Source organism: Abramis brama, assembly GCF_963993115.1.
Source record: "Abramis brama genome assembly, chromosome: 25".
Lineage (NCBI taxonomy): Eukaryota > Metazoa > Chordata > Actinopteri > Cypriniformes > Leuciscidae > Abramis > Abramis brama.
In genome coordinates, this window is record NC_139987.1 from 26,128,231 (window position 1) to 26,153,601 (window position 25,371).

The 25,371-nt window shown below is 36.6% G+C and overlaps 1 protein-coding gene across 3 annotated transcripts in view; it reads left to right on the plus strand.

The window, feature by feature from the left end:
- Positions 1-25,371, plus strand: part of ttc28 (tetratricopeptide repeat domain 28) — a 301,508-nt gene that overhangs the window by 178,826 nt on the left and 97,311 nt on the right. For all 3 annotated transcript variants that reach the window (XM_084105072.1, XM_084105073.1, XM_084105074.1), the window contains 3 exons: positions 7,351-7,498; positions 17,606-17,878; positions 21,030-21,160. In XM_084105072.1, coding sequence (XP_083961198.1) covers positions 7,351-7,498; positions 17,606-17,878; positions 21,030-21,160 — 552 coding nt within the window. The remainder of the gene's footprint in view (positions 1-7,350; positions 7,499-17,605; positions 17,879-21,029; positions 21,161-25,371) is intronic.

A 25,371-nucleotide genomic window follows, 5' to 3' on the forward strand; every position in this document is an offset into this window, starting at 1 on the left:
GTGGTTTTGTGGCTCTTTAATGCGGCGTGACGGATCACTGTAGCGCCTCAGTTCAAGCGGCACGTGAACCGATCATCTCTTCCGAATGAACATCAGAAGTTATGTTGAAAGATACAGTATAGCGGAGCTTACCGAAATCCGTATTTCTCATGTAGTCGCTCAATCAGTGTTTCAACCTCGGAAAGATGTCAATATAACACCTTGTAAACAATGTCATGGCTTCAGAAAAGCCATTCAGTGACCATAAACTCATTAGTCAGGTAACTAATTTAGCATTTTGTTAAATATATGCTCCATATTACATACATTCATAATATACTTTACTGTCCTTAAGTGTTTCTTCAGTGTCAGACTCCGTTTAGTTTACAGCATTAGTTGAGATTTTTTCCTTCATGTACTGCATCTGATATATATATCCCAATCAATCGATATCGAATCGAATCGCAAGCTTGTGAATCGAAATCGAATTGTGAAATTTGCGTCAATACCCAGCCCTATTATTTAACAATAACTACAGTACTTTCTTCTCTTCTGAGAAATTGCATGTTGAATATCTTGAAGGTGAACCATCTGAGAAGGTAACGTAAGGAAGGTCGACATGCATTCTGCGTCACGTTCCCAAGGGAGTTTGTGAAGGAAAAGAAGGTTAAAGGGATGTTTCGAAGCAAAATCAACCTTTGCACCATGACCTCGAGCCAAACACCCCCCAGAAGCCTTTTTTCCCTTGGTTGAACATTATTAAAGTTAGAGCTTATTTAGAGATATCAGCCGGATGGCTTAGTGCAGGCGCTAATGGATCCAAGGCTGTATCTCGTAAATTACCCCACTAATAATGCCCAGAATGGCACCAAACTTCTACAGGAGTACAAATAGGTTCTGTACTCATAAAACGAGGCATTGGAAAGTTTGAAAGTACATCAGGAGTTTATTTAAATAACACTTGCGTGACAGCTCATGCTACCGCTAACCCGGACGTCGACGTCACTTCCGTGATTTAGGAAAAGCCTGTGAAAGTCCTGGCAGAAAGCGATGCATAAGGATGTAGTGTAACGACGCCCAGTTCCAGGAATGCACTAATATTTTGTTGGTAGTACCAGTTTGCAACAATTATTAGTTAACACTAAGTTGTCAACACTTCAGAAAAAAATAATAATTATAAAAATAATATTCGTCGTTACACTACATCCTTATGCATCGCTTTCTGCCAGGACTTTTACATGCTTTTCCCAAACCCCTGAAGTGACCTTGACGTCCGGGTTAGCGGTAGCATGAGCTGTCAGGCAAGTGTTATTTAAATAAACTCCTGATGTACTTACAAACTTTCCAATGCCTCGTTTTATGAGTACAGAACCTATTTGTACTCCTGTAGAAGTTTGGTGCCATTCTGGGCATTATTAGTGGAGTAATTTACGAGATACAACCTTGGATCCATTAGCGCCTGCTCTAAGCCATTCGGCTGATTTCTCTAAATAAGCTCTAACTTTAATAATGTTCGACCAAGGGAAAAAAGGCTTCTGGGGGGGGGGTGTTTGGCTCGAGGTCATGGTGCAAAGGACCCTAGGTTGATTTTACTCTGAACCATCCCTTTAGCATGCAACATTTACTGCTTCACTGACGTGCTTCTGCTCGCTCTTCTGTTTATGCAGTGCTTTTACTCTGCATGAGGTTGAAAAACAAGCCAGAGCTCTTGAGAAACAAGCTTGAAAAGTTGGCACTTCTCTGAGAAACTTCTCACCAGATGTGATGCATCAGTCGCCGCACACACTTTGATGGTTGCAGTGTAAATGCATTCAGTTGCATTTTTGTAGCACTTCCCCACTTAAGCCAGACAGTGTTGGCACAGCCGCCATCTGGCCTTGATTAATGCCTTTAACAATCAATAAGTGAAGCATCTGCTAATCTGCAAAGCTCCGCTCAGCCGTAGTCTGTGCATTATGAACACTCGTAGTACCCAGAATATTGATTAATCCAGAGCGCTTTGATTTTTCCACATCAGGAGTTCTGGATTTCTGAGTCATCTTTCCACAGACAGGTGTGATTACAATAGCAGGTGTGTGTCCATCATTGTGCAGCATGAGGAAGTTGTGACAGGCGCTGAATGCAGAATATGTGCATTGATTACGGTCCTGGAGTGTGACCTTTTTTCGGCGCATCCCTTCACAGTTTGATGCGGATCGTCGATCGATGGAACGCGTGTGATTGCACAGTAAATGTGTTTCGGCCTCCTGCTGAGATATAGTTGGATATGAATGTCACATCTGATATGTACAGAAATGTTTTGTGGATTTTCAGTGTTGAGGAGTAACAAAAATAAACATGCTACTAACTTAACTAGTTTTTGGTTGAGTGACGGTAGTTTAAGTTTGTCAAGATGTGTCAAAAGACTGGATATGTTTTTTTTGTTTTGTTTTTTTGTACACAATGCAAGCCGAGACAATAATCAAACACCTACTCTTGCATCTGATTCATTTAAGTGAATCATTTGAATGAATCATTACTGAATCGTTTGATTCATTTTAGTCAATTATTTGAAAGATTCATGTAAATGATTCACTGATTCATTTCAGTCCCTGTGTCTTTTGTTGTGCAATATTTAGTTAAATGCTGCTATTTGTCATTATGTTTTCATTTGTAAAGTGTAAAATTGAAATAAAATTGTAAGTTTGAAGGTGAAAGTTTATCTGCCAGGCAATTGCTTGGTCATTAATTGTTTGAATATAAAAAAAATCTGATGTTGCATTATTAATAATATATCAAAATAGCTTTAGTGTGGCTACATTTTTATAACTTATTTTTTTTAAGATTAATTTGACTTTAAATTCTTTAAATTAAGTCTTTTTTCCCAGGCTAGTTCAAGTTTTAGTCTATTTTTGTCACTAGACTTGTCATCTGCTGTACTTTTGTCCATTAGGACAGTGAAGCAGCTGTTGTCATCCCTGTTGCAGCTTTTGTGGTCATTACCGTCACACATGGCGGGTCATTACCGCCATATTGCACATCACTGGACAATTTAGTCATTAAATACCTGCACAAATGTGCCATAATGAAGTTTTTCAGCCCATAATTATTTGGTTGTCTTTGTACTTTGCGTAAGTCAGGTGATTAGTGGCACAGCGGTAACAGTCTGGCTTAGTAATTAGTCCTAAACAGCCTCGTTTGCTTCATCTCTTCATCACTTTTTTCTCCGTGTTTTTAGCCAAAATCACAGCAGGTGAGGTACTGGAGGGGGCGAGCGTTGCCAGGCGAGGGTTGCTAGGCAGCCAGTGACTCCATCAGGGGGCAACGTGTACCTGCCTATAGGGATGATGTCTGTTAAGGGCACTTTTGTAAAAACTGTTGTACAGATACAAGGGTACATTTCAAAAGAGCACGGTTTGGGTCTTATTTCGCCTGTAATTCAAAAATGCAATTATTTTTGGATAAAATAAATAAATAAGCCCACTTTAGGACCAAAAACATTATTTTGAATTTTCATGACACTTAACACTTTTTCCCCTCCAAATTCTTATTACTTAAATGTATCAGGATGTTTGACTCTTGACTTTTTCTTTTTCTTTTCCAGTATTCTTAATGTCTTAAATTAGATTCTCATTACTGCAATACATTTTTTACTTTAATAGACTAAATACAGTATTTCTGAAAAAGAAATGAAATCAGCATAAAAAACTTGTGCACATGTTTTGTACATAACTGTAAATCATATATCTTTATTTTGCTAAGCCACATTACTGTAATGAGAGAGAATTTGCAAGGCAAATGTACTAAAATGTCATGAAAATGTTACAGTGCTATATATATATATATATATATATATATATATATATATATATATATATATATATATATATTAGGTATATATATATATATATATATATATATTATTTATATATATATATATATATATATATATATATATATATATATATTATTTATATAATTCACAGATATATATATATGCACGCAAATAATTATATTAAAAAAATTTTTCTTTGAAATAAGAATTTGAATAAGAAAAGTTTACACATTAATACAACAAATGCAATACAAAACCTGATATTCTCGGTGCTCTTCACTCACTGCGGTTACTGTGAGGAAATCATTTTAATTCGGCACACGTTCGAACCTTGTAATGCGCTGCAAAGCGTGCCGCTGTTCAAGTTTTCAATTGAAGTGCTCAGAAAACGTCTGAATCACGGCGGGCGGTCTTTGTGGGATTGAATCATTTGTGTTTTGTCACTCATTTCTCTAGAACCTTGAAAAAAAAAAAAAAAAAGCAGCAGCTCTTCATTCTGAATGCTGAAAAACTCGGAGAGCTGAAGGAAGCTCAAAGTGTTGTGCGACTGAGAGGTGTGTTTGACAGTTTTCCCAGTGTTATGTCCATAGCTAGCTATGATTATATGTAACTGACTGTGGATGGAGTGTCACATTTACGGTGTCAGGTGTCAAGACGTCACATATGATCTGAACAGTCGGCTCAGGAATCCCAGAGAAACAACACTGGATTGACACCCACTGGAGATCTGGATCATCTGATGGGTGTAGAGTCACGGAAAATAGATTTCTAATGTCATATAAAGCGTCACTACTAAATATTGAATTTGAAGATTTCTCGCTTCAAGATTCTGGTTCATTAAAGATGTGTGTAATTGCTGGATCAACAATTCCTGCAACAAAACCTGATTCTAACAGGTTTCCTGAACACGCCCCCTGTTTTCTATTGGTTGGTCAAACAAATAGTCCCGCCCCCAAACTCACATCATTGGTTTAGTTAGTGTCGGGCTTGATGAGACTAGAAAACCGAGCAATGCTTTAAAGTATTTTAACATTAGCAAAAATTGTGAATCACCGTTAATGATTCAATTAGCAGTTGTTTTGTGGTTTTGAGGAAGAAAATAAGTTAGACCTAATTATATACTAAACAAAAACAATATCATTAATAGCCACTCTGACTGATTCAGTGATTTAGTGAGTCGTTTAACTGCTGATTCATGGTTCATAAGAGTGATTTGTTTGTGAATCAGACTATACTGGTCATGCTGTGTGTTTGTTGAGGACAATGCTAAAAGAAATATGTTTAGTGTTAACATTTAATTCAGACTTTAAACTCACAACTTTATGCAGATTAGCACAATAATACTGATGTTTAGGAATCCGTAAATGGAACTGAACTTCATTAAAATCATTCCGTTCCAGTGTTTTGTTTTCTAAACGCCTGCTTTGTTCAGACCAGATTGTGGCAGCTCTGAGTGTATTTGCATGTAATTGGAAATTAAATACACAAAGTTAATAAAGTGAAATGAGAGGTGGAGAGACTGGTGTTGCGTTAGTGGGAACGAGAGCGATGCCGACGGCATCTGTGCTGGGAATTCAGCGACCAATTAGAGCTTTCTGATTCGGCTGCGAGACGTAACGCAAACCCCGGCCTGTCATTTAATCAACTTAATTCTAATTTAAAACTGACGGAGTGCAAGTGCACTGTTTGCTTTTGTTGAATAATCACGTATTTGTTTCACTCTCGCTAAAAAGAAAAACACATTTGCTTTTAAAATTGCATTACCGAAACAGGATTTAATCCAGCCATCTGAAACAAACCCCTGAATCCATTTGCCTCCGGGCAGATATTGATGTCGGAACCTAAAAGCGCTCAACGCTCATACGTACAGAGCCGAGCGCGTCCAATCCCAGCGCAGTGAGCCGTATACAAAGAGGCAATTAATATCGAGCCGAGCATGGTGGCCTGCGACGTCCTATAATAACACGGTTAGACCAAAGGTTAATGTGTTGAATTCAATATGCATCCCCATTCGTTTCAATGAAGATGTCCAGAAAAAAAAGAGGTAGTCTGTAATCAAAGGCCTCCCTGTGCAAAGTGAAATTAATTATAGGGGCCTTCATAAATGCAGTGTCATGTCTTAATATTCCTCTGGTCCCCCTCCCAACCGTTATCAGCTCGGCTGGAAGTGGGCCGTACGCTCGGGCCGATCTAATAAACGGCTGTGTGAGATGATAATGGTGAATGAGCTGTGTGTCAGCGGAGGTTCTTGAGCCGCTCGGACCGGAGAAACCTGTAGTCAGACGCCGGTGAAAATGAAGGTGTTTATCAGGCCATCTCCCTCACAGTGAATATAGAGAGGACATTATGTGTTCCGGCAAGTGAACTGCTGTGATGTTTAATACAGTCGAGGTCTGCTGTGCGTCGCACGATCAAAATAACAGCAGTCTCTTTGAAAACATGAATGCATGCATGTCTGAGATACAGTGTGATGTCCACACCAGCACCTACAGCGTAGACCAGCTCGAAAACAACCTAAATGTGTTTGTTTAGCATATTTGTACTGTTAATCTTTACAGTGAAAAGATATGGCGCAAGTTTATACAAGTCTTGGGTATTTTTTCATCAGTTTTTGTCGTCTAGCAGGTGAAAATGGTGCAACACTAGAGATGCACCGATACGAAAATGTTGCCCGATACCGATAATACTTTATATTTGAAAGCTAATAACCAATATATATTGGCAGATAAATCTAAATCCAGTTTTTATATAATTTTTGAGAGCCTGATTAAAAAAAACTAAAGTCTTACCATTAAAAGCATGTCCCAAGCACACAATTATAATGATGTTCTCTTTATAATTTTATGTAGCCGATATGCACGTTGCACTGAACTTTTCTTTTTTTAATTGATTCCAATCATATTTCAAGCAATTCAAAATCTGAAGAGTCTCAGCTGAAGAAAATAATCCATTATGTATCGGCTTTAATATATCGGGCAATTTTTTTCTATTGGGCCGATAACGATAACATTAAAAATGAACATTTATCGGTCGATACCGATATGGTGGCCGATATATCGTGCATCCCTAAACAACACACCTCTCGGTAACACTTCTCAATGATGTAATGTTAGTTAACTTACTTCTCCTTCAAGATGCATGATTTGAGGAAACATTTGTCTGAACGGGTTTCACACTAAAGGCCGTAACACACCGAGGCGATGTCAAAGAACTAGCGGCTCCAAGTGCTGACTGTGTTTGTCGGCTTTGTTCTGGAAATGTGATATGAAATATAAAAAGATATACATAGACAGATATGCAAATTCAACACAAAAGCTAGCCCGATAGACGCTCACCGAACACCCATCATTGGCCAATGGCCGACCATCAGCTTGTTTTGTTTGTTTTTGTTGAAAAAGCTTCAGATTCAGAAGGTTTGTGCACTTTAAGCTTTGGAGGGAGTTGTCAGCACTGGTGATGAGCAACTCCATCATGAATATGTTCCAGAATGTTTTCAGAAACGCTTGTTCAAGATTGATTGAAGTGGACATTAATTCTAACATGCTTTCTTTCTGCAGGCATACTTCCGACAGGGTGTTGCCCTTCAGTACCTGGGCCGCCATGCGGACGCCCTGGCCGCCTTCGCCTCGGGACTGGCCCAGGACCCCAAGAGCCTGCAGCTGCTGGTGGGAATGGTGGAGGCCGCCATGAAGTCCCCGCTGAGAGGTACAGCGTGTGTTTGTACTGGTTTTTGGCTCAAATTCTTAAATCCTAATAACTTGTGAGAAAAAAAGAGTCATGATTGGGCCACATTATGTCTTATTTGAAATCTAAAAATGCCAAAAGATGAGTAGAAGTGATGCTTGTGTGTATAATCCTGTTGGATAAACTGAAGATGAAACGAGGCTCTTCTGCTGGAGATTCAGTGCTTGACATTAACTCTTTTGCTCTCCAGCCACTGTGGATATTGGTTTTCCAAAGTTTCTAGCCACTCAGCATTTTCACTGGCCACAATTTTGACATCGATACCATGAGGAAAAACTGCCATGTAGATATTTAATTTGGCAGTGGGTATATTAGGCTGCTGTCACTTTAAGACCTGACGCACGGATCCATTATACTGTAATGCCTGGTTCAGATTACACTCTTTTTTTGTCTGTTACGATAGTCACTGTGTCAGATTACGCGATTTTGACTTCTAAAATCTTCTTGTGTCGTGGACAAGAAACATGTCAGACTACACGTTGCTTTCCGACCAGTCATCGCGTGCCATCTCACACGCACACATATATACACGCACGCACTCACTCACACACACACACACACTCACTCACTCACACATGCACGCACTCTCGCTCACTCACGCACACACACTCACTCACTCTTGACGGAACCCGTCGTGGAGGACCGGAAAAAAAATTAAACATGCTAGTCTTTTTATCGTGATGTCGTGAAGGATCGCAGACGCGACGTCGGTTGTCGCCCACTCTGACACACTATACGAGATGAAATGATCGAATCTTGTCGTTGTCGTTTACGAATCCCCACGACATCCTACGTCAAACGGATCGTGCCAAAATCGGGCTAAAATCGTGTAATCTGAACCAGGCATTACACATGCGTTTTCTTTCTCAACTGTTTACGTTCACTTAAAACATAATTGACTGTTTTTACATGAATACTCGCCAAGACCGGCGTTTTGACATTATGTTGTGTGTATTTGACTGTTTAAGCGCAATAAGCAGCGAAAAAGAACTCAATTTAGCACTGAGAGGAAGCTTTATGTGAATTCACTTTGGGCTTGAGCACAAAATCTGCAGGAATGAGTAAAATTATGCGCAACACGCTCATTCCCACGCTGAAATTCAAGCCCTTTAACACCAACAATATTCATCCGGAGCAAATGAAACGAGTGAGTGAAGAGAGGCGGGTTTGTGTGTCACTCGCTGATAGAGAGATGAGAGAGAGAGAGAGAGAGCTGCTGGTATCGTACGTCTATTCTGTAGAAAATGAGTGTTGTAAGTGTTTCAGATATTTTAGTATCGATATGTGTCGAAAAATCTATATTTTTGACAACACTACATTGCACTTAGTTTATTATTTAAAGGACAACTCCAGTGAAAAATGAACCTAGGGGTAATTAACACATGGTTACTGAGTCGATCGTTCCTTGGGATGCGTTTTCATGAAAATCGAATGTAAAGAGTTTTATCTTTAAAAACAGATGATCTTATAACACTAGTATATGGGGCACAGAGTAAGTAAAAGTAAATCGCTAGTTAATACCACTAACAAGGCTCAAAATAGCCTCACACTAACACGGTAGCATAATGAGGGTCCCTACATGCAAACCGAAGCATTGAGAACTTTGTAAGTGTACAGACAGTTTAATAAGAAGATACTTTATAAAGACAGAACATTACGCGTTTACAGACAGGATCCATCTTGGAAAACAGTCTCGACTAATCGAGTCACGAACGCCGTGCTACGTTAGATTTCACAAACGTAATTCCTATCGACCAGCTCACTTAGCACGGCGTTCGTGGCTCGATTAGTCGAGTCTGTTTTCCAAGATGACGAATGGCTGTAAACGCGTAATGTACTAAAGTAATAAACTATCTTCTTATTAAACTGTCTGTACACTTACAAAGTTCTCAATGCTTCGGTTTGTATGTAAGGACCCTCATTATGCTACCGTGTTAGTGTGAGGCTATTTTGAGCCTTGTTAGTGGTATTAACTAGCGATTTACTTTTACTTACTCTGTGCCCCATATACTAGCGTTATAAGCCAATCTGTTTTTAGAGATAAAACTCTTTACATTCGATTTTCATGAAAACGCATCCCAGGGAACGATCGACTCGGTAACCATGTGTTAATTACCCCTAGGTTCATTTTTCACTGGAGTTGTCCTTTAAGATGCCTTTTTAAAAGACCACAATTTAAAACTATATATTATATATAAATTCAATTCGTTACACGCCACTGCTGAAATACACTCGCATTTGGCGGTTTGGTGGGTGTTAATGTCAAGCCCTGTGTAGATCCATCCATTGATTATAATAAGACTGATGACATTAGGGTTTAGTATCTATAATGAGCTTCAGTGTATGAGAGGTCCTCACAAGAATAGGTATAGGTTTTGTATTTTTATGCACTGCCACTGAATGAAAAAAATGAAGTCATTTTTTATATATATATATATATATATATATATATATATATATATATATATATATATATATATATATATATATATAATGACTTCATTTTTTCATACATTTTTACAATATATATACAGCAGCAGAAATCCAGCGCTTACAGTGAATGATGCCACATAACCTGAGAAAGTTTCACTCTGTTTGTGTGTGTGTTTATGTGCACCTGTGTGTCTGTATATCCTCTGACCGGCCGCTAGCTGTGGGTGTTTGAGAAACGCTTTCAGGATGCTAATGGTAGTCTTGTAATAAACAGGGTCATGCAAACAGCCGTTGCTCCGGGAGGACGTCCAAACAGGGCCGTTTTATCTGCTAATTATGTCCCTTATTTCCCCCTGTCGTCCCCCAGTGCCAGACGCTGCACGCTGAGCCGCGGAGAGAGTAGATTATGTTGAACAGTCTCTCCAAATCGGCTCCGGGCAGAGAGGTGATCGCTCGCGGCCCCTGGGCTCGCTGATAACAAGAGACTCGCTTTCTCCCGCTCGCTCGCTTCCTCTCATCCTTTTATCGCTTTTGTAGCGCCCTTGTGTGAGGATTTGCATGTGGGATTACCTAACTTTAATTTAATTGTTCTCTTCTCGGCTTCACACCATCAGAGGTGCCATTCAAAGCCCTTCCGCTAAGACGAGAGGTGAGACGCGGCAGAAAGCTGAGCCGATTGTGTTCGGCTGCTCGCGCGGGATAACAGACGCGGCTCTCGGGTGTGTGTTGGGAAGTTGCAGACTTGTGAAATCACACTCGGGATAATCTCAGCAATTGCCGGATGACTTGTGCCTGTTGAGTTGGTTAGTTCCAGTTTGGGACGTGCAACACTACACAGTCATCAACTGAGATTTATACATTTATACATTTATACAAGGTTGTACGGTCTCAAAATTGAAGAATTGACCCTTTCAGTTCATGAGTGTGAATGTGAAATTTATTGGCTACAACGAATGATCTGTCCGTCTCTACATCTATCTATCTATCTATCTATCTATCTATCTATCTATCTATCTATCTATCTATCTATCTATCATCTGTCTATCATCTATCTATCTATCTATCTATCTATCTATCTATCTATCTATCATCTGTCTATCATCTGTGTGTCTCTATCTATCTATCTATCTATCTATCTATCTGTCGACTATCTATCTATCTATCTATCTATCTATCTATCTATCTATCTATCTATCTATCATCTGTCTGTCTGTCTGTCTGTCTGTCTGTCTGTCTGTCTGTCTGTCTGTCTGTCTGTCTATCTATCTATCTATCTATTATCTGTCTGTCTATCTATCTATCTATCTATCTATCTATATATCTGTCGACTATCTATCTATCTATCTATCTATCTATCTATCTATCTATCTATCTGTCGACTATCTATCTATCTATCTATCTATCTATCTATCATCTGTGTCTATCTATCTATCTATCTATCTATCTATCTATCATCTGTGTCTATCTATCTATCTATCTATCTATCTATCTATCTATCATCTGTCTGTCTGTCTGTCTATCTATCTATCTATCTATCTATCTATCTGTCTATTATCTATCTATCTATCTATCTATCTATCTATCTATCTATCTATCTATCTATCTATCATCTGTCTGTCTATCTATCTATCTATCTATCTATCTATCTATTATCTGTCTGTCTGTCTGTCTATCTATCTATCTATCTATCTATCTATCTATCTATCTATCTATCATCTGTCTGTCTATCATCTATCTATCTATCTATCTATATCTATCTATCTATCTATCATCTGTCTATCATCTGTGTGTCTGTCTATCTATCTATCTATCTATCTATCTATCTATCTATCTATCTATCATCTGTCTATCTATCATCTGTCTATCTATCTATCTATCTATCATCTGTCTATCATCTATCTATCTATCTATCTATCTATCTATCTATCTATCTATCTATTTATCTATCATCTGTCTGTCTATCTATCTATCTATCTATCTATCTATTATCTGTCTATCTATCTATTTATCTATCATCTGTCTGTCTATCTATCTATCTATCTATCTATCTATCTATTATCTGTCTATCTATCTATTATCTGTCTGTCTATCTATCTATCTATCTATCATCTGTCTATCATCTATCTATCTATCTATCTATCTATCTATCTATCTATCTATCTATCTATCATCTGTCTATCATCTATCTATCTATCTATCTATCATCTGTCTATCATCTATCTATCTATCTATCTATCTATCTATCTATCTATCATCTGTCTATCTATCATCTGTCTATCATCTGTGTGTCTCTATCTATCTATCTATCTATCTATCTATCTATCTATCTATCTATCTATCTATCTATCTATCTATCTATCTATCTATCTATCTATCTATCTATCTATCTATCTATCTATCTATCTATCTATCTATCTATCTATCTGTCTGTCTGTCTGTCTGTCTATCTGTCTCTCTGTTCGCTCATCCATCCTGATCTGCAAAGCACTTGTTTTGAAAAGTTTCCAGTATTGATTATATATACTGTTGTACTGTATGCAGAGATGTTTTCTACTCTCTCTAGATGTGTTTTTAGCCCGTCCCTGTGGTATAAAGCGTGATGAATTAACTCAGCTTCTACCTGAATCCTCTATTCCCGAGCTACAGGGAATACTAGAACTCCTCCGCATGCACAGCGCATTACAGATATGGAAATCCACACGGCTTAGTTGAGGAATGGTAATGTAAATAGACTAAAAGAAAGTAAACACAATGAAATGCAAGTGGGTGTTGTTGTCAGTCTCTGTTATTATTTCTTTATTTAGCTGCTTCCCACAAGACACCAGACAGACATGTCAAAGCTTCTGTTTCACATGGCAAAGCCTCTCGACAGAGAGAAAGAGAAAAGCATGGAGAGGAAGGAAAGATAGGCACCCAGAGGCTCATCATTAATAAGCACTTCTGCGCTCTTGTTTATCATGCCCATGTCTGCTGTTAACTAGATTCACACACACTCTCACTTCCGTCCCCAAGCCGGAGAGTTTCTCCCCATTCAGATTTATGCAACTTGTAAAAGTGTCAGGCTGAACACAATTACGCGATGTGAATGCGTACAACAAACCCACCGGAGTGTTTGCAGCCGCTGGCAGAGGACGTTCATGCCCGTCGGCAACACGACACGGGGGAATTAAACCTGTGTCTTCTTACTGTGTGGAGATTCACTCATGCTGATTTAGACTAGATTGGGTCTATCGTGTGAAATATAATACAGCTGATCATAATCTAATGATACCTGCGTATGCTACCATTTGGTGGTCAATTATGAAATTAATGCTTTTTATTCAGCATGCATGCATTAAATTGATCAAAAGTGAGAGTAAAGACATTTATACCATTGCACAAGTTTAAGTTGTCGTAGATTTTTCCCTAATCCTAACTATCTGGGTTGTCTCCAATCGACATTCCCTAACGTCTCCAATCGACGCTTAATAAATAGTCTACCTAAATAACTTGCTTCCCTAACTAGCTTTCTTCCTACGCAGGAATAATCGACAAACAGACCTTAGCAAATGTCCTTTAAATGCTTTAATCACGGCCGGAGGATCTCTCGAGCAGTTCTCAGAGAATCTCCCCCAAGAAGAAGCAAGGCCGGAGGATCTCTGAAAAACTCCATTGAGAATCCCACCAGCTAACACGAATACAATAGTTTTTATAGAATAAGGAGGTATGGCAAAAATGTCATACTGCGTTACATATTTTCCCAGAATTTGATTGGTTTTCATAGACAAACCCTTCTGTTACCAGGTAAAGCAAACTTTGTTTTAATGATTACTTCATTGTTAATCACAAGGTTCAAATTTAGTCATCCGTCTAGTTTCAATTCCCAAACTTGTTATTTATACACTCACACAACCAAAGTCAAAGGGGTATCGCAACACAACATACAACATTCAAAAACACAGGACAGAACATTTTAGTATGTTGTTTCTCAGAGTGTTATCATGTTAGGCCTGAAAAGGAAATAATGTTGGGTGTTGGAGACATGGTTAGTTTGATATACAGTTTACTATTTTATCTATTAAAAATCCACCACAAATTAAATGCTGTTCTGTAGAACTTTCGATTTATCAAAATTAGATCATTTTGTTTCCACTGATATATGGAGCAGCACAAATTATTTCAACATTGATAATAATCATAAATGTTTCTTTAGCATCAAATCATCATATTAGAGTGATTTCTGAAGGATCATGTGACACTGAAGACTGGAGTAATGATGCTGAAAATTCAGCTTTGATCACAGGAATAAATTACACTTTACTATATATTCACAGCTATTTTCAATTGTAATAATATTTAACTATTTTTACTGTATTTTGGATCAAGATGGATGGACGATAGACAGACAGACAATTCGTTGTGGCCAATTTCAGAATCAAGAATACATCACTGTAAAACCGTGAGTTAAAAAGGTGCTAGTTGTGATCCTGGATGCTGATTGGTCAGGATCTGAGATGACAGTACACACACGTGCACCTGAGATGAAACATGCTGAATTGGCTTTCAAACACACCCAGAAGGACAGTAAGAAATATACTTCACAGATACAGTGCAGAGAAACGAGGGAAGGGCAGATAAAAATGGATCTTTGGAAGTCCCGCGGGGCAGCGGGTGACACTCGACTGTGGCCCGTGCTGATTTATGACAGTGTGTGCGTTTCACTCTTTAACTGTGTCTCCTTCCTCCTCCAGCGGTCACCTCTGCACATATGGTGTGTTCCTAACTTGATCGCTAAATCTTTCCGCATAGTAACACGTGGGGTTATTTTACACATAAGCATTTCTAAGGTGAACACATTACGGGGTAACTTCTACAAGAAGGTCTGTTGAGTGTGCGGAGTCGGAGACGACACATATGAATAATCACCTCAGCGTGTGCAAACAAAAGCTGTTTCACAGAACACTCTGTGTTAGCTGTACAGTCATTTGTAATACGTTTGTACGGTAAAAGAGCTTGTTTGTAGCATGCTGAATAACGTTTTGTTGTTTGATGATGTTGTGATGTATGAATCAACTCAAAACAAATATATTATACAAATTCAACACAAATTTTGTAAACAAATGAGAACAAAATAAGCTCTTGCCACATATGAGGTGCTGCTTCAAAAATTTGCATGTTAGCTTTATCAGATTTAGCAACAAAAACAGCTTAATTTTTCAGATTAGTGAGAAAAATGGCCCCAATTCTGTCAGATTTACCATCAGAATGGTCTAATTTTGTCTAACTTTCTGATTACTAAAATTAGACTGTTTTCAATCACTAAATCTGTCGCAATTAGGTTGTTTTGTAGCACGGTCTTAGTCATATTATAACAAACTAAAAAACAGCCTAGTTGTATCAGAATTAGTCAGAACCCCAGTTTTGGTCTAATATTTGTCTGATTTACCAACACAAACTGTCTAATGTTGTTAGATTTAGCATAAAAACAGCCAAGTTTTGTCCGAATTGGTCAGAAACGTACTAATTTTGTCTGACTTGCCAACAAAAACGGTCTAATCTCTCTATAAATTACAGAAACGTCTGTCTGTCTGTATGTCTGTCTGTGTGTCTGTTAACCACATATCTCTCGAACCGTTAGTCCGATGGATTTCAAATTCGACAGGTGTCTCACTACGGGCACGAGTAAGTGCAGTGCCAAGTTTGACGTTGTTTGGATGAGAAATGCTAAAGATATCGTTAAATATATCATTTTTAAAAGGTTGTGGTTTAAAAATAAACATTCTGACATTAGAGGGTTGCATCGGTCAAAGAAGCCCCAAGAAGGTTGTGGTTTAAAAATAAACATTCTGACATCAGTCAGCTACACTGTTTACTTCTGAATATTATAGTTTGGTTCCAGAACGTGATAAATCCATTTTGATTAATTTGAGTAAAAATGTGTTTTCTTTACCAAGAAAGTGGCAAGATGAAAACCACTATTTTCTGTTTCAAACTTTCACATAGCATCTTTAGGTTATAATATCATAAAAAATTCAAATCCAGATTTGGATTTTCAAAGATCTATTATAAAAACGGATTATTTTCCCCCAAAAATGCAATAAATTCATGACACTTTTTTTTCCAAATGCTATCATATTGAAACCAGCCAAATCAGCCATCGCTAAGAAATATATCCTGAACTTTTTTGACGGCGATCAGCTCACAAAAACTGATTTTGCACGGGCACTTTGCACTGCTCCCTGAATCGACGCGCTTATTCATTTGTGGATGTTAACTGAATCTGTAAGTCAGCTATGCTGTTTAATTCTGAATATTATATTTCATTCTGGTGTGCTTAACGTTATCGCTACTGTGTAATAGTAGCCTATGCTATTCACCAACTAAACATATCCTATTCAATGTGTTCACAGTCTCTTTCACGGCCATCATTTGTAGTAGCCTATTCACAAACTGTTTTCAACAAGCGTAGCGTTTTCTCGGAGTTCACTGTGTGCTTTCTACCATGCACAAATAAAAATGTCACTGAACTTTTGCTGTGTAATTGTAACAATGAGCACTCAAACACACGAAACCAACAATTACTAAAAACACACTCAAGAAACTGATTTTGCACGAGCATTTTGCACAAGCACTTAGAAGGTTGTGGTATACATAAACACTCAGTCAGCTACACTGTTTACTTCTGAATATTACAGTTTATTCACAGCCATCATTTGTAGTAACCTAGCCTGCTCCCTGAATTCAATGCGTTCACAGTCTCTTTCACGGGCACCAAACCAACAATTACTAAAAACACACACAAAAACTGATTTTGCACGGGCATTTTGCACTAGTTTAGTCAAATTAAGCAAAAAAACTAAATTGCTTAGCTGTCAAATTTGGTCAGAAATGATCTAACAAAAACAGTCGGATTTTGTCGGAAATTAATTTTGTCTGATTTGCCAACAAAAACGGTCACATTTTTTTTTAGATTTAGCAAAAAAAAAAAAAAAAATGGCTTGGCTATGTCAAAATTTGTCAGAAATTATCTAATTGTGTCCCATTTACCAACGCAATCTGTCTAATTATGTCCGGTTTAGCAAAAAACAGTCCAGTTTTGTCCGATTTGCTCAGAAACTGTCTAATTTTTGTCTGATTTGCCAACAAAAACTATCTTATTTTGTGTGATTTAGTAAAAAATCTGCCTATATAGTTGTTTCGGATATGGTCTAATTTTGTGTAATTTACCAACAAAAACTGTCTAATTATTTAAGCTTTAGTAAAAAAAAAAAACAGTCCAGTTTTGTCCGATTTGGTCAGAAACTAATTTTGTCTGATTTGCCAACAAAAACTGTCTAATTTAACAAAAAAAAAAAAAAAAAAAGGAAATTGCTTAGCTACATCAAATTTTGTCAGAAATTATCTAATTGTGTCCCATTTACCAACACAATCTGTCTAATTATGTCCAGTTTAGCAAAAAAGTCTAATTTTGTCTGATTTGCCAACAAAAACGATCTTATTTTGTCTGATTTAGTCAAAAATCTGCCTAGCTATTTCAGATATAGTCAGAAACTGTAAAATTTTCACCTAATTTGATCAGATTTAGTTCCCTTTCTTGTTTTCAAATGTCTCATGTTTGTTCATTTGGTGTCTAATCTCTCGCTCTGCTCTCGGCAGAGTCCCTGGAGCCCACGTACCAGCAGCTGCAGAAGATGAAGCTGGACAAGAGCCCATTTGTGGTGGTGTCCGTGATCGGTCAAGAGCTCCTGACCGGCTCTCATCACGGGGCCTCAGTGGTGGTTCTGGAGGCGGCGCTGAAGATCGGGACCTGCAGCCTCAAACTGCGCGGCTCCGTGTTCTCGGCCCTCAGCAGCGCTTACTGGTCCCTGGGAAACACGGAGAAGAGCACCGCATACATGCAGCAGGACCTGGAGGTGGCCAAAACTTTAGGTGTGTACCTCGAGTAGACCTTCAACTTCAACTTATATTTCAGTTTGTTTATGAGCCAGACAAACTTTATTTGTATATTTCCCACATGTTGGTACGTTTCAGTTTTGTGTCAAATTAATTTGAAATGATTTTGTTTGTTTTATACTTATATTTTACATGAATACCCTTAAATTTAAAGGATTTAATTATTCAAGTTTAATAATCTAATATTTATATTATATCAATATACACTTTACCGTTCAAAAGTGTAGGGTCAGTACGATTGTTTTGTTGTTCAAAGAAATCAAAATTTGTATCCAACAAGGACACATTAAATTGATCAAAAGTTACAGTAAAGATATTTATTTATTTATTTATTTCAAATGCTGTTCTTTTGATCATTCAGTTAAAGAATCCTGAAAAAATAGTCACAATTTCCTCAAAAAAAACTTTTTTCAACATTAATAATAATCAGAAATGTTTCTTGAGCATCAAATCATCATATTAGAATGATTTCTGAAGGATCATGTGACACTGAAGACTGGAGTAATAATGCCTTGATCACAGGAATAAATTACATTTTATAATATTTTCACATAGAAAACAGTTATTTTAAATTGGAGGGAAAAAAATCAAAATGTTTACTGTATTTTAAAGCAGGATGGTTTCTGATTGGCTCTCAAATGTTTTAATCAATTATCAGCTGGAAAAAAAATCATTCTGAAAGTGATTCCAACCATGTCGATTCTCTGTGCCGTTATCATTAGTTGTGGTGTAAACTCTGCTATTTTATATTTACAACGATCTTTATCATTATAGTTATCGTCTTTGGTGTGAACGTGCCTTTAGAATTAAACAAACTGTTTTTGCTACTGTGCCTTTAAGATCCATCAATGTAAAAAACCTTTACTTTGATTCACACACTTTAACATTTCTCCTTAAAGAAAACCATATAGGTTGGAACAACATGACGATGAGTAAATGATGATTTTGGGGTAAACTGTTTCTTTAAAATGTGTTTAATTGGGCTTATCACGTCCTGTTCTTGAGAAATCAGTGTATTTCTGTGGTCTGCACTGCGAGAACATCCGGTGATGGACGTCCGGTGACCTTGTGCACGAAAAGCTTTGGTACGTTCTCACAAAGTTAATTATCTTGACCTGACCGAGCTCACGCTGATAAGGTCTCTCAGTAATTAGGCTTCATGGGACTTTTTAATTAAAAGTCTCAGTGCCTTTTTCCCAAAATGCGACTAGTTTCTGTGTTGTTAGCACAGCAACAGTGTAAATATGCTGAAGTATACACCTAACAATGAGATCTTAGATATTCTCCTCACAGCTCCTGAATGCCGGAGGTTTTTAAGGCATGAAAGCCTTTTAGAGTCGAGCGTTTCTCACCCTGTCTGTCTCCTCGCTGTCTCACTATCATGACGCTCCTGAACTGTGGATGTTTGTGTTGGAGGTTCAGCTCGCACTTTTAACACATTAGTACACAGCTGACGTCTCGCTCTTCCTCTCTCTCGTCTCCTCTCGCCGGAGTGGCTGATTGCGTTCGCACACAGAATGAAAGTCTGATGGGAACATCTGCAGATGTTGCAGGTGCTCGGCTGCCATGATGTAATCCTGAACATTCATCAGTCAGAAATGGTCAGAAACGGTCAGATTTGGTATGTTTTACCAACACATATGTCTAATTTGGTCAGAAAACAGTCCAGTTTTGACCAGTTTAGCCAGAAAGGGTCGAATTTTGTGAGAAAATGACCCCAGAAATCTCAGGAGTTTTCAGAGAGACCAAAGTCTGCAGTAAAATGTCTTAATTGGAACTCAAACTTCTGCCAAGACCAAACAAGCTGAGCTGTTCTGAGCAATTAACCTCTCTGCGTCTATTTTTATCTCTCCAGAAGCATTTCATCAGGAAACGAAATTGATACGCAATGCAAGATCAACTTCTCTTGCAAAATAACTTTTGATTCTGAGAGGTTTTTGAGCCGCTTATAAGCCAAAAACACTCCGTCATACTGTGCAAGCCCAAAGTCTCTTGAGTTGAAACCCAAAAATTATGTAGGATTTACTTTGAAACTGTTTTTTGGTTTTTTACTCAGAAATTGCTAGTAAATTTCACAAAACGTAACATTGAAGTAACATTGAATTAAATGTGAAATTTAGAAAGTCTGAAATAGTTATTCTATGGTTAAACGTACTCCATTAATCCTTGTTTTATTTACAACTTTGAAAAATCTATTTTTTTTTTTTTTATTTTTTTTTATTTTTTTTTACAGTGTACTAGCTGGTTTCTGCAACTCAGTATCTGGTTTGTTTCTGGTCTGGTAGTCAACATAAAATAGCAGACCAGAAATAAAACAGACACTGAGTTGCAAAAAAAAAAAAAAGAATAAAAAAAAAGATGTTTCAAAGTTGTAAATAACAAAAACAATCAGCTATTGAAGCGAAACTTTAATAATAATAATCATTTGTATTTATATAGCAGCTTTTCAACACCCAAGGTCAATGTACAAAGATCAAACAAACCAAACAAACATCAACATCAACATCAAAACACAATACACACACACACACACCAAGGGCAGAGAGTAATATACAGACGTCGCTTACAAAGTTAGATAAAAGATTCAAAACAAAAACAAAACAAAGAGGGATTCAAGCAAATAACATATCCATAATAAAGTAGCTTTTACAGACTGAGAGATGAAGAGTAATATTCAGAGAAAAACACGTGTCATAACAATGAGCAATACATTTGTTAAAGTAATCTTAATTTTGATTAATGTTAGTTAATAAAAATCCAGCTGTTCATTGTTTGTTCATGCTATTAGTGCAGTAACTAATGTTAACAAATACAACCTTCGTATTAGTAAATGTTGAATTTAACATTAATTAAGATTAATAATTGCTGTAGTAGTATTGTTCATTCTTAGTTCATGTTAACTAAGGTATTTAACTAATGTTAACTAATGAACCGTATTGTAAAGTGTGACCAAAACGTGTTTTTAAGAGGTTTTTGAAGGAGAGAACTTGACCAGATGGAAACTATGGGAAGTTGCTGTTTTCCTGTCATTCCTGAAGCCCGAACACCTTTTCCTCGGATGCTCTGTTGTGGTGTTGGTGTGTGTGTGTGTGAAAGCTTGTTGTAACCCAGCTCTGGTTTCTCTCAGGTGACCAGACGGGCGAATGTCGCGCTCACGGAAACCTGGGGTCGGCCTTCTTCTCCAAGGGGAATTACCGTGAGGCCTTGAGCAACCACAGACACCAGCTCGTCCTGGCCATGAAGCTCAAGGACAGAGAGGTACACGCGTGTGTGTGTGTGTGTGTGTGTGTGTGTGTGTGTGTGTGTGGCCGTATCTTCACCCCGAACAGAAATAAAGTGCGCAGGATGGTTTTATCAGGTCCTGGGACGTGACGAATGTTTTTGTCAGAGCTGCGGTTCAGACTCACCAGTCTCTGTCACGTTTGTGGACGCTCACGTCTCGCTTCTGTCTCCTTCAGCTCCACATCTACACACTCTGATGCAGCGTCGAGAAAACACACCCAAACCACTGTCCTGCCTCGTGAAAACATCACTGGGTCATACTTCTGAAATCAAAAGATGGTATAATAATAGTTCAATTAAATATAAATTATATGTTGCATATAAAAGTAACATTTATTTGTTTGTTTAATTTTTTTCGAATTGTGACGTTCTTTTTTTTTTTTTTTACAGTTGTTTTTTGTAATTTTCATTATTCTCACTGATGATTTTTATAGTAATTTATAATAAAATTTGTAGTAAAATTCAATAATAATTAATAAAAACAAATTATTGATAATAATGTAGAATATGAAGAATAATATTTATAAAATATAATTTTGCTATAGTATTAATATAGTAAAATTTTGTTTATTTATTTTATTTTTAAAAAATTGCATTGACAGTTAATTTATTTTTTAAGTTGTTGTTTTTGTAATTTCAATTATTCTCATTGATGATTCCTATTATATTAATTTGTAACACAATATGTAACAAAATTCAATAATTATTAATAAAACAAATTATAAATATTAATAATATGAAGAATAATATTGTAAAGTATAATTTTACTATAGTATTTAAATTTTTAAAATTACGTTTTTTGTTGTTGTTGTTACATTGCCATTATTCTCATTGATGATTCCTATTATATTAATTTGTAACATAATTTGTAATAAAATAAATTAAAAAAATAATAAAAATAATAATAATATGAAGAAAAATATAGTAAAATATAATTATAAACTAAAAATATTTTTTCCCCACATTACAGTAAAAATAATTATATATTTTAACTACGGTAACGAGAATTTGCAGGAAATTGTGCATAATTGTAATGTTAAATAATAAAATTAAATAAAAATAAATAATGTCATTTTCTGTAAAGAGAAAGATATTTTTTCATATTACAGTAATGCAATTGGAATAAAAATGTGCTTGATTGTCATGGTTTAAAAATTTGAATGGTCCAAAAAATAGACTATGCTTTTTATGATTCTATATATAATATCTCTGTTTATCTTGAGGTGAAATATGACCCAGTAATGTTTTTGACAGGCTTCAGGAGATTCACTCGGTCTTATCCGCTAATGCCTTCTCATCATCATCTGATTCATATCCCTTTATGAAATGGAGTGTACGAGGAGATTGTGTGTGTGTGTGTGTGTGTGTGTGTGTGCGCAGAAACCTCCTCACATCTGTGCTCATTACTCACTGTAGTCTTGAGGAAGCAGTCGAGGACCTGACCGCATTCCTGCATCCATTAAACACACTGAATATTCAGTGGGAAATAAAGCAGGACTGGATTTGATCCATCGGAATTTGATTTGATTTTGAAAAGTAGGTTGTGATATTATTGGTTAATATTATTTTCTCTGCCCGCACGACCTTGACTATATCAGCAGAAAAGAAATGCTGTTGAAGAGGTATGATAAAATGAATATATATATATTAGATTTAGATGACATAAATCATTCACAGTAAGATCTGAAACATGTTTAAGGCCAGAATCTGATAATGACCATTTTCCCACACAAAACACAATAAATCTGAAAGGGCTTTGTTGTTTGTTTGTTTGTTTGTTTGTTTGTTTTTTGTAATATCCATTGTGCTCAATAATGATTATTATTACTTTAGTAAATACATTTGTAATAAAATTCAGTAATGAATAATACAAATATAAGTTCTAAAACATAATATGATGGATAATATAATACAATATTCTTTCATTCTACAGTAAAAATATATATTTTTTTACTTATGGTAACGAGAATTTGGCGGAAATTGTCTATAATTGTATCTTAAATAATACAAATAAATAAAAATAAATAATGTAATTTTCTCTTATTTCAGTAATGAGAAAGAGTTTTTTTTTATTACAGTAATGCAAATGTGTATAAAAATGTGCTTAATTGTCACAAAAATGAAGTTGCTATGCAAAAAAAAAATAATTAATATGTTTAATATTAAATATTAAAGACTAAGTATTAGTATTAAGTATTAAGTATTAATTAATATTAAGTCCTAAAAAAGACTTTGCTATTTTCGTTATGCTATATATAATTTCTTTCTTGACAGTCTTCTATTTCCCCAACACAATGAATCTGAAATATTGTATTTATTTATTTATTTGGTAATTTCCATTATTCTCAATGATGATTTCATATTGACTTTACTGCACAAAAATCTTCTTTGCAAGTACGTGAATGCAAATGCTTCTCCGGCGCAAACTCGTCTCCACAAATTTTTAGCCATAGAAATGCTGAATATATCAAGTGAAATTTATACTAACGAAAGCGATTTCAATGGCATTTCCGTGACCTTTTTAAGATTTGATTAACTTCCGTGACTTTTCCAGGAATGGATATCACACTTACCCTGATATTTCCAGGTTTTTCAGGACTGTGGGAACCATGTTGATTTAATGCATGGTTGCATTTTGAAATTCACCTGCAATTTGTAATGCAACACAAATACAGCTGCATCCTCACGACAGCGCAGATGCCCACTATAGTGTGTTTTATTATCATAAACGGTCATCTTCTACACTCATTCAGCTCAACAGTTTACAGGGAATCTTACTAAGCAGGTTTTTAAACTGTTCACACATTTATATCAAGCTTGATGTGAGTAAATGCCACACAATACTGATGTTTGATACCATAAGAGTAACACAAACGCCACATTTCAAAAGTACTTTATGCTCTCAATGCTTTTGCATCTTTGTGTATTTTAGTATGTTTCTGGCCTAAGTTTTACTTGACTAGATGTTAAAGGGGTGGTATAATGCCCTTTTCACAAGATGTAAAATAAGTCTCTGATGTCCCCAGAGTGTGTATGTGAAGTTTTAGCTCAAAATACCCCACAGATATTTTTATATAGCATGTTAAAATTGTCACTTTTTGAGAGTGAGCAAAAACGCACAGTTTTTGTGTCTGTCCCTTTAAATGCAAATGAGCTGCTGCTCCCGGCACAGGGGGCGGAGCTTCAACAGCTTGCACTCACACACACATGCACTGAAAATTTCAAAAACTTTTAGCCTTTTATGTTCAAACCGGATTCAGACAATGATGGAGAGACTCAAGAAGAAGTGACAACATGTAGAAGCAACAGGACATTTCTGAATGGTTAGTTGATAAATTTATGTAGCTTATGTGTAGTTATCTTCTAGTCATTAGCATATTCTGTCTTGATAATCTATAAATCGTGTTCAGGGGGCGGGGTTTATGTAAATTCTAGGGTTGGTGATGTCACTAACCCGGGAGGAATGTGGTGTAGTCTCTACCAGCCGTTTGTTGTAGTCCTTAAAAAGCGATTTCTTTAAAAGCAAATATCTCCCTTTGCTTTGAACTTTGAGTGTTGTAACTTTGCAGATGTTGTTTATGCTCAAACAGCAACATTACACACTAACTAAAGTTAGAAGAGTAAAATCATAATCAACCACCCCTTTAATTTCCATTTTGTGGTCAAATCAGCAGGAAGCGTGTGTGTTGTTTCTCTCAGGTCAGGCATATCGCGGTGTGTGATTGTAAGACGTGTGTTGATGGATCATCAGGTTTAAGTGAGTCTGTGGTGATGGATTTGGTGGAAGGCGCACTGGCTCCCCCTCTTAAATCTGTTGTCTAATGTAGTGCAGTAAACACTCATGACCATCACACTAATTACTCAAGATCCCCCCTAATCAGCACAAACACACACTAACACACACTAATCTTATCAAGGCTTCGTACATCTCTAGATCATTCTGTCCTGTGTAACTCATCACAACTCTGTTTAAGCTCAATATGATGTTCGGATGCGCTTTTGTTAAAGGAATAGTGATGTTAATAGTATTATATATTGTTAACAAACTCTTTGTTTCTGCCTGAAATTATTATATTGTTTAAATTAATAGATTTTTAGCTAAATGTGTGATTATATTTCTGAAATACATAACTTAGACAGTCACCTCTGATAACAGATCACTGTAAATTGTAATGTAGACTCATGCA